Source organism: Saccostrea echinata, unplaced genomic scaffold (genome assembly GCF_033153115.1).
Source record: "Saccostrea echinata isolate AGI-Se365-2 ecotype Australia unplaced genomic scaffold, CSIRO_AGI_Sech_v1 ptg000018l, whole genome shotgun sequence".
In the NCBI taxonomy this organism is placed as follows: domain Eukaryota; kingdom Metazoa; phylum Mollusca; class Bivalvia; order Ostreida; family Ostreidae; genus Saccostrea; species Saccostrea echinata.
The window spans coordinates 4,023,487-4,041,415 of record NW_026889767.1 but is presented as its reverse complement, the minus strand read 5'-3'; the positions used below and the strand labels follow the sequence as shown (position 1 = coordinate 4,041,415).

Genomic DNA, 17,929 nt, shown 5'->3' with positions numbered 1-17,929 from the left:
CACAGTAGGTAAATAATATAGTAATAACAAACTGAAAAAAGGCATAATACATCTTATTGTTTTAGAACACATTGAATCATGACAGAGTATTTGTAAATTTTTAACCCCCTCCCCTTCCTACACTACCTATTTTTCCACACCCGATTTTTGTCTATATTATAATAGAATAAAATTTTGATAGCTCAAGTCATTATAACATTGTTTAAACGGGGGAAATGTATAAACATGCACACATGTACAGTGTGTAGTATACTTACATGTTCTTGCACCAAACAACTGCGATATCGATCTGTTCAAGTCCGCCGTTGGCGGTTTGTGTAGAATTATCAAGACAGACAGAGCACATTTAACACAGTTACATGTTACTGAACTTTAAAACAAGTAGGAATTGGCTTAATCATCCAAACATGCTGAAGAAAATAAGATCTCTTGATGTCCGAACTCTTCGTTGTTTACATGCGAAGATTCTTCCGGTGATCGTTCACGGTTAAATCGTACGCAATGTCACTCGAACTTAATTATTACTTTGTGTTAAAATAAACAAAATATGTTTATTTTCTATCGTAATTTTATAAATATTTCTTTTGTAAACGTTTTAAAACATATTCCGTTTTTGTAATTAATTCTGAAATATGAATCAACCTTTACTCGAATCTGATTGGCTGAAGGATACAGGATAGGATAGGATAGGATAGGATTGGATTAACTACTATATGTTTCTATCGTGAATCCTCAATCCTGAATCCTATCCAAACCCATCCCATGTCAACTTGTGGGATAGCAGCGCTGTATGTACGTAAAATTTGCAAGACTGTTGATATCCTTGTTTCATCAACTTATTTGTCAATAGCTTGCCCCCTTTTAGAAATTTTCCATACGTAGAGCATACGCTTGCGTATCAAATCATCTGAGAGACATAAACCGCATATGCAAGTGATAAGGCTACATTGCTACATAAGTAAGGGAGGTTGATGATTGAAAGGTTGAAGTCATCTCGTTTATCATAAAGTTTTGTTGTTATGTTAACATTAACGTATTTTTTCTGATAAAATATCTGAATATGAAACAGATGTGTCAGAATCGGAGGTATCTTTTATGTAAAGATCATTGGGATATATCGAATCGACATATGAACGAAACGAGAGTAACTATTGTGAATTGATAATACGTCCTCGATATATCTCAATGTCGAGTTGAAGGCCACAACATGTTTTTTTTCTTCTCATGTAGAAGATTTTGAATAAATTCTACTTAATATGAGTACAAAAATAAGTCTCTTACATTGATGGATAAAAAAACCTGAACCATACAGGATAATTGCTTTAATAGTGTGATCAAATACATTCAAAACAGTGTTTACAGATGGATGAAATGTGAGAAAGTTTTTTTGAAGTTTTGAAGAAATTTTTGGTTTTGTTGCAAAAATCTGCGGAAGCGTATTAGTACCATTTTGACACTTTTTTTATTTTTTAATTTCGACACTTTAATGTGTAAAATTTACACTATAATGTGTAAAATTTAGACTTTGATCTGTAAATTTTACACTTTAATATGTAAAATTTACACTTTAATCTGTAAAATTTACACTTTTATCTGTAAAATTTACATTCAAAGTGTGTAAATCTTACACTTTAATGTGTAACTTTTACACTTTAATCTGTAAATTTTACACTTTAATTTGTAAAATTTACATTTTAGTCTGTAAATTTTACACTTTAATCTGTAAAATTTATATACTTTAATGTGTAAATTTTACACTTTAATTTGAAAAACGTGCACTGTAATCTGTAATAATCGAACGGTCGTTTCATTGTGTTATACCTATGTCATTTGAAAAAAAATAGTATAAAGCTAAGATGTTCACAAGTGTTTGCATAACAAATTTATACATGTTTATATGATTAGTAAGGATGGGCGATGTGTTCATGGGTCTCATAATTTTTCCCAGCAAAATATCGGGAATCTGCTTTCAATTCAGTTTATTTCTTTAGTACTATAGTAAAGAGCGAAGAACAGTAAAAATTATATATATCAAATATTTTTGTCTTCTCATTTGCAGTTCAGATTTCAAGTTTATGAGTCTATGATCATGATGTAAAATATAACTGTTAAAATTATGGTCATTTTCGAACAATAAAGGTACATCATTGAATCAAAGGATATTAATTTCTATGCTGATCCAAAATTAATATAAACTCATATACTTTAATTTTTTAAATATGTTTATACTTTTATAATTAATATTTTAATTGTTTATTTAAAAATTCTCAATTCAGTAAGTAATTTAATTGTTGCCCGTAATACATGTAGAATGTAATTTAATTAATGCCATCAATAATTGCACTGCTGAGCACATCAACGAATTTGCGTATAATGATATCAATATTATGTTTATTGAGAAGATATAAATATGTTTGATTTACTCTTCACATCCACTGCATTCATAATTCTTTCATATATTCTATGAAAGTTTTATATTAGTCATACATTAAGATGAATGAAGTTGCAAAATTGATTATGTAAATTAAACAGATAAAAAAAGTGTAAATTTTACACATTAACGTGTACAATTTACAGATTAAAGTGTAAATTTTACACATTTAAGTGTAAATTTTACACATTTACAGATTAAAGTGTGGAAAATGAAAAATGAAAAAAAATGTCCAAGTGGCACTAATACGCTTCTGTAATAATCAGTGTTAGCGCTAGTTAGTATTCCAGATGCATTAATTGTCTTACTCAAATACGCGTACTGTTTAACATACATGATGTTGCTATTATTCAGAAGAAAGGGGATTTTGATTTGATTACCAGATGAATTGAAATTTATAACTTCTGTTTTCTTTGTATTAACTTTGGGGCTCCAATCTTTTCAGCATCTAAGTAGTATGTTGATATTTTCTTGTAGACCCTTATCAGGAGAAAGGGAGGGGGAGGTGTAACATAAGCAATGAACAGATGTGGATAAATCATTGTTTAAACTGACAGAATTTTCAATGATGACGATGAGTTTGAGAGATAATTTAATATAATATTAAGATAAATTGTGAACAGATTTAGACTCGTGTTATCGCCTTGTCTAACCCCAATGCAAGTATGAAAGTAAATGCATCTTTTAAAGAAATGAAAAAAATCTACCGCTTAATAGCTTAAGTTATAAACCAGCACAGCTTATACTTTCAAAGGTCATATAAAAATCAACAAAGAAAGCAATATACTTTTTGTTTAAATAAAACAATATTCCAATATATTACCAAAATATAATTCCATTAGAATAATGTTTTGAATAATTATATTTTTCATTGTATGTTGCTGACTAAACTATACCTGTAATATTGCAGAACTCTCCGACGAATCCGTATTGACAATTATCACATGTTCCGTTTATCTTATTGCAGATAGATAGACAACTTTCTGTACAGGTAAAATTGCAGCGGAATCCAAAAGTTCCGTTGTCACATTCTGTACAAACAAACGTATTTCTTTGTAGATAATAAAATTCTTTAACAAAATTGTTTTCAGAAATGTAATTCTTTCATTGACACTGGTAAAAAACTGTAGGGGCTTTTTTTTGTATCCTTAGAATGCAATTACCTTGTGAATACAATTTTAAAGTCTTAAAACAGAACAAAAGAGAGGTTCATACCTATATCACATTTTTCTGTCTTATACCCAGGTGCACAAAACCTTGGACACGATCCACTTACGTGATGACATGTGTCAGTTCCCCCACACTTACCGCATATTTCTTGACAACCTTTGCCATAAAAACCCCTACTGCATGCTGCAATAAAATTCAATAGATATAAACTATTCAAGGAAATCATAGATAGCTATATATACTTTATTCTTCGGGAAACATGGCTCTCGCACGTCTTTTTCAACTCAATGGATATTCTTAACCAAGTACAGTATTGCAGTTTCACCCGGCTCTCCCTTTCACAAGGCATGGAATGATATTCAAAACCAAGTTTGCTTTTGCAACATCACTACCCCCTCCTTTAAGGCTGTGTTTTGAACAAATACTTTCAATACGACATAAAACAATACATGTATCTCATGAAGCAATACTCGATATATTGTTGATTTTTTTATCTGTTCTATAAAATGCCCTAATATTCTTAATATGTATTAACCTCTCCTTGAAGTGGACAAATACAATGCATACTCTGCAAGTAGCTGATAATAACATTTTCATGTACTGTGAATATACTTTTAAATTCAGAATGAATTAAACGTATTTCTCCGCTTTTTATTTTAATACATCTCTTTGATAACGGAAGGATTTCAGTCTTTTTAAAAGATTGACCAGGTATTTTTTCCCCTTACTATGTGACATCTTGAATCTTAGTACTTCTGCACGTCATTTACCCTAACACAGTGAAAAATATACTGAACACAACTTAAATAAGATTTTTCATCAGCTTATTTATATACACACTTATAACCGATGAAATGTTATAACTTTTACATATTGGATTAAATTCTTGAGTGCACTAATGTATGATTGTGATAAAAAGTCGTAGAGGATAAATTTGCTCAATTTTGAGTATATGCTACTTCAATTATGTTAACAGTGAATATTTTTTTATTCAATTGACTACTGCAGCAATTCTCTGCCGAAACGAAAAGAAAACAAAATCTAATTTCAATTCTTACAAGCCAAAGAAAATGAATATGTTAAACCAATTTAATTTTTTTTAATCAGTCCTGTCTTCTGTCATTAGACAAGAATAATGGTGTTTGTTGACTATAATGAATTAAGTAAATGTAATTTTTTTATCTCTCCGCTGATTTTAGAACTTCACCTAGTTAACTCACTTTCATTGCACTTCTTATTTGTCCATCCATCTGCACACCCTTCAATACAATTCCCGTCATCCTTTTTGCACGGCAATCCCCTTTTGCAATGCCCACTGCAATTATTCATACAGTGGTGTCCGAAGGTTCCATTATCGCACTCTAAGGAGAAGATTTAACGAACTAATTTAACTATCATCAATTATGAGGCAAATCCAAAGAAAATGTGCTTTCATAAAAAAAAAAGTTAAAGTTTATTTCAAATCTCAACATATAACAAGGGATCCTCTGATCCTCTGATTTTTATCTATTTTGCTACATGTCTGTGATTTTGATCATAAAAATGCATATAATCTTTTCTACCTAAAATTCTCCAGTAATGTGTGTATAATAACGGGCGTGTTGAAATGAATTAAGATTTTCTTTAATAAAATATATCGCTAGCTGCCACATTATAACGTCTAAACATTTTTTACGGATCATACTTTACTTAATTTCCCTAGTACATGATTACATTTTTTTCAATTCTAATCTTGCAGGAAAGACAATTGTGTTAGAGAAGGCCCACAAACAGGGACATTTCTGCTAGTATGCATACTTTGCCTAAATATAAACTCAGATTTGAAATGATATAAAATCAATTAAAATCAATTAGAATTACTTTCACATTATTAATTTTTCATTCATTTTGTCCTGTTCTTTTCTTGCATACGCATTTCTAAAACAAGATAAGTCCTAAGTTTCTATTTAAGTACATGATTAAAACAAGAGGCCCATGGGCCACATCGCTCACCTGAGCACATTGGCTTGGGAAAAAAAAAGCAAAAAGCAATTCAGTATTGAAATGTTTACGTCGGGGGGGGGGGGTGAATTTCAAACTACCTAATGATGCTTTCATATCAATATAACAAATGGCTTTGCTGTTCTTGAGCAGAAGATTTTTTTCCCATATATTCATATGTAACAGTTTGATCCCCCATTGTGGCCCCACCCTACCCCCGGGGGCGATCATTTGAACAAATTCTACACTACCCAAGGATGCCTCCATATCGATTTGACTAATCATGGGTTTTCTGTTCTTCAGAAAAAGATTTTTTTCCCATATATTCCTCTGTAAACTTTGATCCCCCATTGTGGCCCCACCCTATCTCCGGGGTCATGATTTGAACAAACTTGAATGTACACTACCTGAAGATGCTTCCATATAAATATAACCAATCATGGCTTTGCTGTTCTTAAGAAGAAGATTTTAAAAGATATTTTCCTATATATATTTCTATGTAAAACTTTGATCCCCCATTGTGGCCCCACCCTACCCCCGGGGTCATGATTTGAACAAACTTGAATGTACACTACCTGAGGATGCTTCCATATAAATATGACGAATCATGGCTTTACTGTTCTTAAGAAGAAGATTTTTTAAGTTTTTTCTATATACTCTTATGAAAAACTTTGATCCCCCATTGTGGCCCCATCCTACCCCCGGGGGCCCTAATTTGAACAAATTTCATTCTAAACAACGGAAGAATGCCTCCATATCAATATCATTAATCATGGCTTTGCTGTTCTTAAGAAGAAGATTTTTTAAGTTTTTTCTATATACTCTTATGAAAAACTTTGATCCCCCATTGTTGCCCCTTCCTACCCCCGGGGGCCCTAATTTGAACAAATTTCATTCTACACAACTGAAGAATGCCTCCATATCAATATCATTAATCATGGCTTTGCTGTTCTTAAGAAGAAGATTTTTAAAGATGTTTTCCTATATATTTCTATGTAAAACTTTGATCCCCCATTGTGGCCCCACCCTGCCCACGGGGGTCATGATTTGAACAAATTTGAATCTACACTACCTGAGGATGTTTCCGCATAAGTTTCATCCTTCCTAGCCCAGTGGTTCTTGAGAGGAACATTTTTAAATGATGCCATTATTTTTTCACTAATTCCTAATTATCTCCCCTTGGAAGAGGGTGTGGCCCTTCATTTTAACAAACTTGAATCCCCTTCACCCAAGAATACTTTGTGGCAAGTTTGGTTGAATTTGGCCAGGTGGTTCTTGAGAAGAATAAAAAATGTGAAAAGTTTACAGACGGACGGACGACGGACAACATGTGATCAGAAAAGCTCACTTGAGCCTTCGGCTCAGGTGAGCTAAAAATATAAACCATGCAAAGTAAAGAATATGGAAATTGTCAAAATAAGCAGCAAAAAAATGTTTGCTATTTCATAAAGGCAATTAAATTTCGTTAACTTCATAATTATATAAAATGGGGAGAATGGGTTCCACCCAAATCTAAAATAATTTCAAATAACCAAAATAGGTCCAAATGAAAATAAAAACAAATTCATTTCAGCACCCTCTCATGCGAAATGAATTAGGAAACTGAAAACATCATTTTCTATTTGAAAAATATGATTTATACATGTAATTTATCAGTTAAACATTTTATTTATATTTTATCACGATACCTTTATTGCATCTTTTGTGAGGTGTATTTTGCCATCCTGGTTCACAGTACCCGTTAGGACAGGAGCCTGTCACGTGATGACATGTTGCATATTTGGCACATTGTCCACAGGGAATGGTACAGTTTCTTCCGTAAAAACCTTTTTCGCATGCTAAAAAAAAAAGAATGTTTTTCTGTCACATAGTATTCAAATCAACCATATTGGATACTGATTCCTCAACTTGAAATATTCTTAATCCACAACATGCATATGCTTTGTTCTCAGAAAAGGGGTTGATAAAACACATACATCGATTTTGGAAGGATGAATTTTTAAGCATACCTATTTAATTTAACCGTCACACGCGTGACTTCTAATACCGGGCGTACGGCAAAGGAACAGTCACTCTCTATGTTTAGGTCTAATGTTTGATACAGCGCAGAGCACGGTGCAATTAACCTTAACTTTAAGGTTTCCCTCATTGTTTTGAGGAATACACTTAAGGCAACACGCTATATTGATACACTTTGCAGCCTGAACTGCCGCTTTTTTCCGTTATTACCAAATTGTAATTAATCCTCTAACTTTTCAGCTTGATAATGCAAGAACAAATATGCACATATACAAATTTTTCAATATCAACCAGATAAACCTTATGCTATTTCTTGGACGGTTGCCATATCTTAATCTGATAAAACTTCTTTAGAATGAGTTGGGAAGACGTCTTCGACAAAGTCAAAAGCAACCCAGAGATGTACTAGAGTTGATCCAAGATATGTTTCCGAGCATGCTATGATTATTTACCCCTTGACTTTGATGTTTGACCTAATTTTCAAAAATTTTAACTCTGGTGATTACTTTTGAATGACATGTGATAGGGCGTGCATATTTGAAACAATATGTCATAAATATTGGCATCCCATCCGCTAGGACACGAAAAGCAGGGGACCACAATTCTTTGATTTTGCTTGTAAGTCATTTTGATATGGAAACAACCTCATATATAGTGAAGATTCAATTTTTTTATGCACTGCCATGAAATAGTGTTTGTCATGTCCGACTTCAATCAAACTTCATATGCCGATAAATAATAATGTAAGCTTTTCAACTGCATCAACCTTTTTGACCTTAACCTTTCCTTTGACCTTGACCTCACTTTTCTTAAATTAGTGTCTAGATCAGTTTTGAACAAGAAGTATGTAAGCCAATACTCACTAGTAATACCCTCGCTCTGATGTGAATATACACTCTGAGTACGGATAAACGGGAAGTTAATTGACATCGGATTCATACAAAAATTAATCCCACCATATGGGATGCCTAGACAGAGAGTGTGTTAAAATTTCAAGCATCTGCGATGAAAAGTTGCTTAGAAAACTCTGACGAAAATTTGTTATGTATGGTTCAGACAAACGCACGGATAAACAGGAATTTGATCAAGGATTCGTACAAAAATGAATCCCATTATTTGGCATGTCTAAACAAAGAGTGTTCAAAAATTTCAAGCATCTGCAATGAGTAGTTGCTGAGAAAACTGTGACGAAACTTTGTGATGTATTGTACGGACAGATGCACGGATACACAGGAAGTTGACCACGGATTCGTACAAAAATGAATCCAACCATATGGAAAGCCTTAACAAAGTATGTGTTAAAATTTAAAGCATCATCGATCAGTAGTTGCTGAGAAAGCTGCAACGAAAATTTGTTATGTATGGTACGGACAGACGCATGGATAAACAGGAAGTTGACATCGGATTCGTACAAAAATTAATCCCACCATATGGCATGCCTAAGCAAAGAGTGTGTTAAAATTTCAAGCATCTGCGATGAGTAGTTGCTGAGAAAACTGCGTCGAAAAATTTGTTACGGACAGACAGACACACACACAAGGGTAAAACAGTATACCCCCCTCTCCTTCGAAGCGGGGGTATAATAAACAATTCAAGATATATTTATCAAACTTCGTATGCTGATACACACTGCTGACAGCTATCAATTGCATCAACTTTTTTGACCTTGACTTTTCCTTTGACCTCACTTTTTTAAATTAGTGTTTATCTACGTTTTAAATAAACCATTTATGATATTTTTATCAAACTTCATATGCTAATAGTAAATACATACTGATGTAAGCTTTTCAACTGCATCACCATTTTGACCTCAACATTTTCTTTGACCTCTCTTTTCTTAAGTAAGTGTTAAGCTTAGTTTTAAATAAATCATTCAAGATATTTTTATCAAACCTAATATGCTGATATGTATTAGTGAGAGCTATTCAACTGCATAAAAAACTTTTCACCTTGCACTTTCCTGTGACGTTGACCTCCCTTCTCTTTAATTTGTTTTTTGCTTAGTTTTAAAGAAACAATCTAAGATATTGTTTATGTAAGCATGCACTTATACATAATTTGGTGAGAATTTATCATCTGTATCCATTTTTTTAAAGATTTAGTTTCAGTTTTAAAGAAACTGTTCAAGATATTCTCATCAAACTTCATACACTCATACAAATTTTCATGTTGTTTTAGTAATATACATTCGGCGGGGCATTCATGTCCTATGGACATATATCATGTTTTCAAATCATAACCTCCGAGGATAGAGTCAGGCCACAATAAGGGATCAAAGTTTTATATAGGAATAAAAAGGGAAAAAAAAATCTTTAGAATTCTTCTTTTCAACGTGTTCAAAAACAACAAAAGCATGATTAAAATGGAAACATTCTCAAGAAGTGTAGATTCAAGTTTGTACAAATATTGACCCCATGGGTTAGGGAGGGGCCATTTTTCCTGCCCCTATTTGCCATCCACATGGAAATTTAAATTTTAAAATCATTTTACACATTCACCGGACGAAATCAATCATCTTCCAAATGATCATGATTTTAGGCTAATGCATAAAATATAAGGGAAAATCTGGGAACCAGGATGTTTAGACATGTTAAATATTTCTTTGAAAAATTTGACCCCCATTTGACCCCCAGGGTGAAAATAAAAATTCTGAAACCTTACTGCACATCTACAGGACACCACCAACCATCTCCCAAAAGATGATTAGACTACTGTGTAAAATGTAAGAGGAGTTCAGGGAACCAGGGGCTTTTTGATAGAAAACGTCATTTTTCGACCCTAATTTGACCCCCAGGGTGAAAATAAAAATTCCAAAGCCTTACTGCATATCTACATGAAACCACCAACCATCACCCAAAAGACGGTTAGGCTACTGTGTGAAATGTAAGAGGAGTTCAGGGAACCAGGGGCTTTTTCCATTAAAAAAAAACACGTCATTTTTCGACTCCCATTTGACCCCCAGGGTGAAAATGAAAATTCCGAAACCTTTCTGCACATCTACATGACACCACCAACCATCACCCAAAAGATGATTAGGCTACTGTGTAAAATGTAAGAGGAGTTCAGGGAACCAGGGGCTTTTTGCATAAAAAAAAATGTTTTTCGACCCCCGTTTGACCTTTAGGGTGAAAATGAAAATTCCGAAACCTTACTGCACATCTACATGACACAACCAACCATCACCCAAAAGATGATTAGGCTACTGTGTTAAATGTAAGAGGAGTTCAGGGAACCAGGGGCTTTTTGCATAAAGAGCGTCGTTTTTCGACTCCCATTTGACCCCCAGGGTGAAAATGAAAATTCCGAAACCTTACTGCACATCTACATGACACCACCAACCATCACCCAAAAGATGATTAGGCTACTGTGTAAAATGTAAGAGGAGTTCAGGGAACCAGGAGATTATGCATAAAAAAACGTCGTTTTCCAACCCTTATTTGACCCCCAGGGTGTAAATGAAAATTCCGAAACCTTACTGCACATCTACATGACACCACCAACCACCTCCCAGAAGATGATTAGGCACCTGTGTAAAATGTAAGAGGAGTTTGAGAAAGAAGAGTATGACAGACGGACGGACGGACGGACATGAGTAACAATAATATACCCGAACTTTCTTTAGAAAGTGCGGGTATAATAAAGTTATTCTCTAAGCCAAAAATCACATAATTGATAAAGAGCATTTATATATACGATTTATCTGTCAGTATTTGTTTTATTTGAGAGGGAAACTTACATTTTTCACAAACAAAGAAACGTATACAGGTAAACAATTGTAATAAATAATGCTATTATCTAATCATTAACACTCTGTATTTAAGAAGACATTGAAAAATATTACTTTCATTGCAATAAGAATTTCTCCATCCATCGTCACATCCTCTAAGACACAACCCGTCTACTTTGGAACACGGTGATCCGCCTGAACAGTGTCCACTGCAGTTATACCGGCAGTATAATCCAAATGTTCCATTGTCACATACTGAAATGAAAATAAATAAATAAATAAAATTAATTTAAATCTAAAAGGAAATGCGTAATTCAAAAGTCTGCTGTAAAAATCACTAGCGTTATAAAACGTGAAATTACATATGCACCTTTATCACATTTCTTTTCAGTTGTATGTTTCCATCCTGGTTCACAGTATCCGTTAGGACAGGAACCTCTCATGTGATCACATGTTGCGTTGTTTGCACATTGTCCACAGGGATGAGTACAATTCATTCCGTAAAAACCCTCATTGCATGCTACAAAAAATAATATAAATAAAATAATTTAGTTAATAAATCATGAATGATATTAAGCTAAAAACCATTCACTATTCATTTGTAACATCTAGCCGTTTGGAAAACAACTTTGTTACTGTAGATCACGTATTTTTTGCGCCTCTTTCTTTCGCGAGACAGTTATTTGGCATTAAATGTAATAAGCGAGATATCTTTTCTGGTGAAATCTGTTTTTGCCAATAAAAAAAAATAAATACTTTAAGATTTAAATTTCCGTGGGTTTTAAGTAAAAAACAAAGTTTTCGATAGTAAAAAATGACTTACAGAGTCTCGAAATGTACCAAAAAGTGTTAAACTCCTCTCTGCTTAAGCAAAGACCAAAATAATGAATTATGTAAAAAAAAAGAAGTCATTTCAAATTGAATTGATTTCCTTGGATAAGGGCAGGGACGTAAAACATCAGAAAAAAATATCATTTTCCATTCCACCTGAAAGTTTATTTGAAAAAAAAAATGTAAATTCATCTTTAAACAGGTTGTTTTTATTGTGTTCGCCTGTTTGATTCGTCTATGCACGATTTATTTGCTTTTTTAGCTATTGTCTCTTTTTATACCATCACTTTCTAAAGAAAGTTCGGGTATATTGTTGTTACTCATGTCTGTCTGTCCGTTCGTCCGTCTGTCTGTCCGTGCGTCCGTCCGTCTGTCACACTCTTCTTTCTCAAACTCCTCTTACATTTTACACAGTAGACTAATCAGCTTTTGGGAGATGGTTGGTGGTGTCATGTAGATGTGTAGTAGGGTTTCAGAATTTTCATTTTCACCCTGGGGGTGAAATGGGGGTCGAAAAATGACTTTTTTTTTAATTGCAAAAAGCCCCTGGTTCCCTGAACTCCTCTTACATTTTACACAGTAAATCTTTTGGGAGATGGTTGTTGGCGTCATGTAGATGTGCAGTAAGGTTTTGGAATTTTCATTTTCACCCTTCGGGACAAATGGGGGTCGAAAAATGACGTTTTTTATGCAAAAAGCCCCTGGTTTCCTGAACTCCTCTTACATTTTACACATTAGCCTTTTCATCTTTGGGGAGGTGGTTAGTGGTGTCCTGTAGTTGTGCAATAAGGTTTCGGAATTTTCATTTTCACCCTGGGGGTCAAATGGGGGTCGAAAAATGATGTTTTTTTATACAAAAAGACCCTGGTTTCCAGAACTCCTCCTACATTTTACACAACAGCCTAATCATCGTTTGGATTGATTATGATTGATTATTATTGTTTAATGCCGAGTCGGCAATATTTCAGCCATATTTCGGCGATCAAATTAAGTGTATTTTCCCATTTATGAATTTTGACACAAATTTAAGAAAATTGAAGTCAAGGTTAAAAGAAAGGTCAAGGTAAAAAAATATTGATGCAGTTGGATAGCTCTCATTAGTATGTATCAGCATCTGAAGTTTGATTTAAATATCTTGAATGATTTTATTAAAACTGAGCTAAACACTAATCTAAGAAAAGTGAGGTCAAGGTCAAAGGAAAGGTCGAGGTCAAAAAATGTTGATGCATAGCTCTCAACAATATTTATCAGCATATAAAGTTTGATAAAAATATCCTCGATAGTTTCTTTGAAACTGAGCTTTGAACAGAGCTAAACGCAAAGTGTGACAGAAAGACAGACGGAAGAACGGAAGGATGAAAGGACGGAAGGACGGAAGACGGACATGACAAACACTATATGCACCGGCCATATTCATGGCGGGGCATAAAAACAAGGTAAAAAAATTTGTTTGCATGTACCATTTCTCCATACCACCTCTCCATGTTCCAAGATTGAAGTTTTAATGTCAAAAGGTTCTTAAGTTATGGTTTGGAGGTGTTTTTCTCAATTTGACTTTGAACGAAGGAAGGAGTCAAGGTCAAAATTTGAGAGCAGTGCATCTTTTGTAAATGTCTTTTTTCTGTGTTACAAATTTGAAATCCTAATGTCAAAGGGTTCTCAGGTTAAAGCCTGGACTATATTTTTATGTAAAGATTGATATTGATCTTATCGAAAGATCAAGGTAAAAAAAGTTTGGTGGCCTCAACCCCAATTCCATACCACCTCTCAATGTTTCAAGTGTGAAGTCTTAATGTCAAAGGGTTGTCAAGTTAAGACTGGACAAAATTTGCATTACATTACATTAGAATTTACATTATTAGGTAATATCAGACTGGTAATGACATATTTACATGCGCAGATCTAGGGGGGGGGGGGGGTCAGGAACCTATATACGAAATCTACATACGAAAGCAACTGAAAGTGACCTTGGAACCCCCCCCCCCCATAGAAAACACGGACCCCTGTTAAGTTGGTATGAAAAGTTATACATATGAAGCTTAAAAAGTGAGCGGCCAAACCCCCTCTCCCCAACCCACCCCCCCTTTTCCCACCAAGAAATTTCTGGGTTGGATCCCCCTGGAAAAAATTCCTGGATCCGCACCTGATTTACATCAGAGGCCCATATGGGATGCTGTGCTTCTTCCCTGGTTACCAGAATTTGAAGGAGATCGAGCAGTCAGAGCACATTTCAGGGACGTAGCAACGATTTTGAAAGTTGGGGGGGGGGGGGCAGCCAGAGAGAAAAAAATCAACTTACCTGAAAAAAAAACTTGACAAGCCAAGAATTTTTTTTTTTCAAAACTCAAAAATCCTATTTCGTGGGGTGGGGTTGGGGTTGGTCCCAACTTCTTTCAGTACCCCAATTTTATATATACACCACTACGTTACTTTTATTTGACTATAATGCAACAAAAAGTGGGGGAACCACTCTTTCATGAATATTTTCAATAGTATAAGTTTATGTTTCGAAAAAAGTGGGGGGGGGGCAGGCCTTCTCTGCCCCCCCCATCCCCCGATGCTACGTTCCTGCATTTAGAGGCAAACACATTAGTGCGGGCATTCCTGTCTTATGACAGCATCTAGTTTAAAATTTATTCACTAAATTTGCTACAGTTCTCTCCTCGAGTATGATTGAATATAATTATATACTTGAAGAAAACATATTTCTTATTGAAAACCAGAACTGTCATAAAGCATATAGAACATATATGTACGTACTCTGATTGCATTTTCTGTCACTTGTAAGTTTCCATCCTGGTTCACAGAGTCCAGAAGGACAAAAACCTGACACGTGATTGCAGTGTTCTTGTTTAAAACACCTTCCACAGGAAAGACTGCAATTCATACCATATAAGCCTTTTCGGCATTCTACAAGATAAACTTAAATTTATGACGGCAAAAAATAAAAGCAGAAATTTATCTTTTATCAGAAAAATCAAATTCAAGGTCACATGGATTGAAGGTCGAATGTTTTAGAAGCTCTTTAATATTCTGTATGACGATTTTCTTGAGACTGGCACTTATTGCCATAACATAACATGACTTTGCTTTTCTTGAGATATTTCCCTGTATAATCTGTATGTGAAGCTTTAATTGCTAAATATGCCCCAACCTCACCTACAGGATCATGATTTGAACAAACTTTTATCTACATTGCCTTACGATGCTTCCATATTAGTATAAGTAATCTTGGCTTTAGGCGAAGATATTTAAAAACTGTTTACCATATATTGCATTTTTATGTAAATTTTCATCGCCCTACGTGTCCCCTGTCAAATTAGAGTGGGGTTGGGGTTGTAATTTGAGATAAATTAAACCTGCAGTACCTGCCGTTTACAAAAAAATCAATTTATTTCCTAGTAAAACTTTTATAACCTATTGATGCCTTACCGGGGTAATGATTTGAAAAAAAAAATGAATTCACACTGAATTCACACTAAGTACATGTAATAAGAGATGTTTTTTTTTCCGGAAACGGGGTTAAAATCATTGAGTCATTCAGGAGTTAAATTGCTGACTACTCTAAATTTGAGCTGTTATTGCTTTTTAAGTACGAACTTATACCTATATCTATGTTGCATTTCATTTGCGTGTCAGTGTGTTATTTAAGTAAGCAAAACTGGATAATAAGCAATATTTTATCATGGTCCCAGGCTTGTCATAATGATAACATATGAGAGAAAGAGATAAAACTGAGGTGCTTAGGAGATATTTTTACAAAAGAAATTGATATTACAGGAGGGATGTGTTTGAAATTTTCTGAAAGATCCCGAAAAAGTCCATATATTTCAAACCTTTTATGCATGTCCTTTCCCGATATCCAGGTTCCAAATTCTTGTCTTGAACAAACTAGTTTAGAAATTTAGTGAAGTATAATAGTAAGTTGATACGCTCGCCTTCTTGAATGTATACATGTAACTAAAGAGGTGAAGCCAATTATATTACACAAGTCGAGGTGGGTTTTTTTTCGTTCCGTGTTATACATATAAGATGGGTTTACTCTCCAGAAAGCGAGATTTACACGGGCAAGGTTTTCTGAATATGGGAAACAGAAACAATTTTGCATCATATCTCTTTGAAAAATCTTAAGAATCTTATATTTTGTTTTGAATAATTTGGATGCAGCCAACATACATTTCTAGTTTATCCTAGGATTTCAAAATTTCAATACAAAATACTAACTATTTTGACATTTCTCTCCCTGATATCCGGGTTCGCAAAGTCCATAACAAGATCCATTAATGTGATGACATGTGTTGTTATCTTCACATTTACCACACTTTTGTTGACATTTTTCGCCATAATGTCCACGACTACATCCTTTGAGAAATAAAATTAAAAGAAAGAAACCTCACATAAAAGGATCATTCCATGATATTTAGGATTCTCCTAAAGAAATATTTTATTCCAATTCTGTGAATGTGCAGTTGATAACAATCCAATATATCCTTCAAATCAATGAATTTTGTTTTAGGAAATTGGAATACTGTAATTTACAATTGCAAACACCTATTTTGTGGTTGGTATTTTCAATTTTGCTTTTGGTAATAATTCATTTGTTTTTTCCTACTTATTTATGTGTCTGTTGGCTATGTTATATTCTTTGTCTTGCTATTCTTTTATCCATTGCTTAAGTGAATTTAAGTATTAGCTTACGTTGACTGCAATTAAATCCTTTCCATCCCGTAACACAACCACTTAGACACCATTTTTAGCCCAAAGTGTATTTACTCCCTGATTTTCAAATCAATGCAGATTTTGATATTTAGCACAATGATTTAAGAGTATTTTGTTTATATATTAATGTTTTGACATCAATTGTAATTCTGAGCTTATTATCGAAATAAAAGTTTTTTAAAAGAGGAAAGAGAAAAGTACAAAGGACCGTTCCTGCATCCATTTAAATAAATTTTTAAAAATGCCAATGAGATTCTTGCTAAACCTTAGAAACATTTTTTTTTGACAAGGAAGATCATACAGTAGGTAAATTAATCATAGGCACAGAATTTTTTTCAGTTCAAGTTAATATCGTAGGCGAGAAATAAATAACGAGAGAAATCAGAAATTGTCAATGAACCCATCATAAAAACATTATGTACAAATCATGTGTAACCGTCCTACTAAACAGAGAACCATAAAAAACTCTAGAGAATCTAAGAGAACTCTTAATCGTTGTGTGCAATGTCTCTCTACAGCAGTTCATTTAATTGGTCTTGAATTTAAACAGAGCTCATTTTTTCGATATGGTTTTAACATGGTCTTCACTGCTTTTTACACACCATATATTCTTTGATAACATTGCATTATAAACTTTTTTTTTCTCCGGCTAGGACTCTTCTTTTTTGTTCTCCGACTATTCATTGTCTTCTAGGTAACATTGTTTTCTATTACATATGTATTACACTTGTTACAGAACAATATCGTCTTACATAGACGACACAAGCTTTTGTGTGCTTAAAATTAACTATGCTGAGTGCGTACTCTTTCTATATAAAGAAATTGATTTTAATCTTAATCATTGAATTCTTTCTCCAGAACTGGAAATCGTCGTCGCCATAACTAGAATATTCCAGGTTATTAAAATGCTTTTGAATTAATATTTCGTTTTGAAGAAAAAAAAATCAAACACTGAACTAACCTCAATTCAAAGTAATAGCTAAGTCGTACTTGTATTATTAAATCCGTCGTACGCAGTATTTTCATAGTGTAATGCTTATTTTTGATTGCTA

General features: G+C 33.8%; 1 protein-coding gene across 1 annotated transcript in view; it reads right to left on the bottom strand.

Moving 5' to 3' along the window:
* Window positions 1-17,929, bottom strand: part of LOC133189382 (uncharacterized) — a 433,972-nt gene that overhangs the window by 62,844 nt on the left and 353,199 nt on the right. Inside the window, exons 19-23 of the mRNA XM_061324761.1 lie at window positions 11,442-11,582; window positions 7,270-7,419; window positions 4,822-4,962; window positions 3,647-3,784; window positions 3,328-3,462 (exon numbers count right to left, since the gene is read on the bottom strand). Coding sequence (XP_061180745.1) covers window positions 3,328-3,462; window positions 3,647-3,784; window positions 4,822-4,962; window positions 7,270-7,419; window positions 11,442-11,582 — 705 coding nt within the window. The remainder of the gene's footprint in view (window positions 1-3,327; window positions 3,463-3,646; window positions 3,785-4,821; window positions 4,963-7,269; window positions 7,420-11,441; window positions 11,583-17,929) is intronic.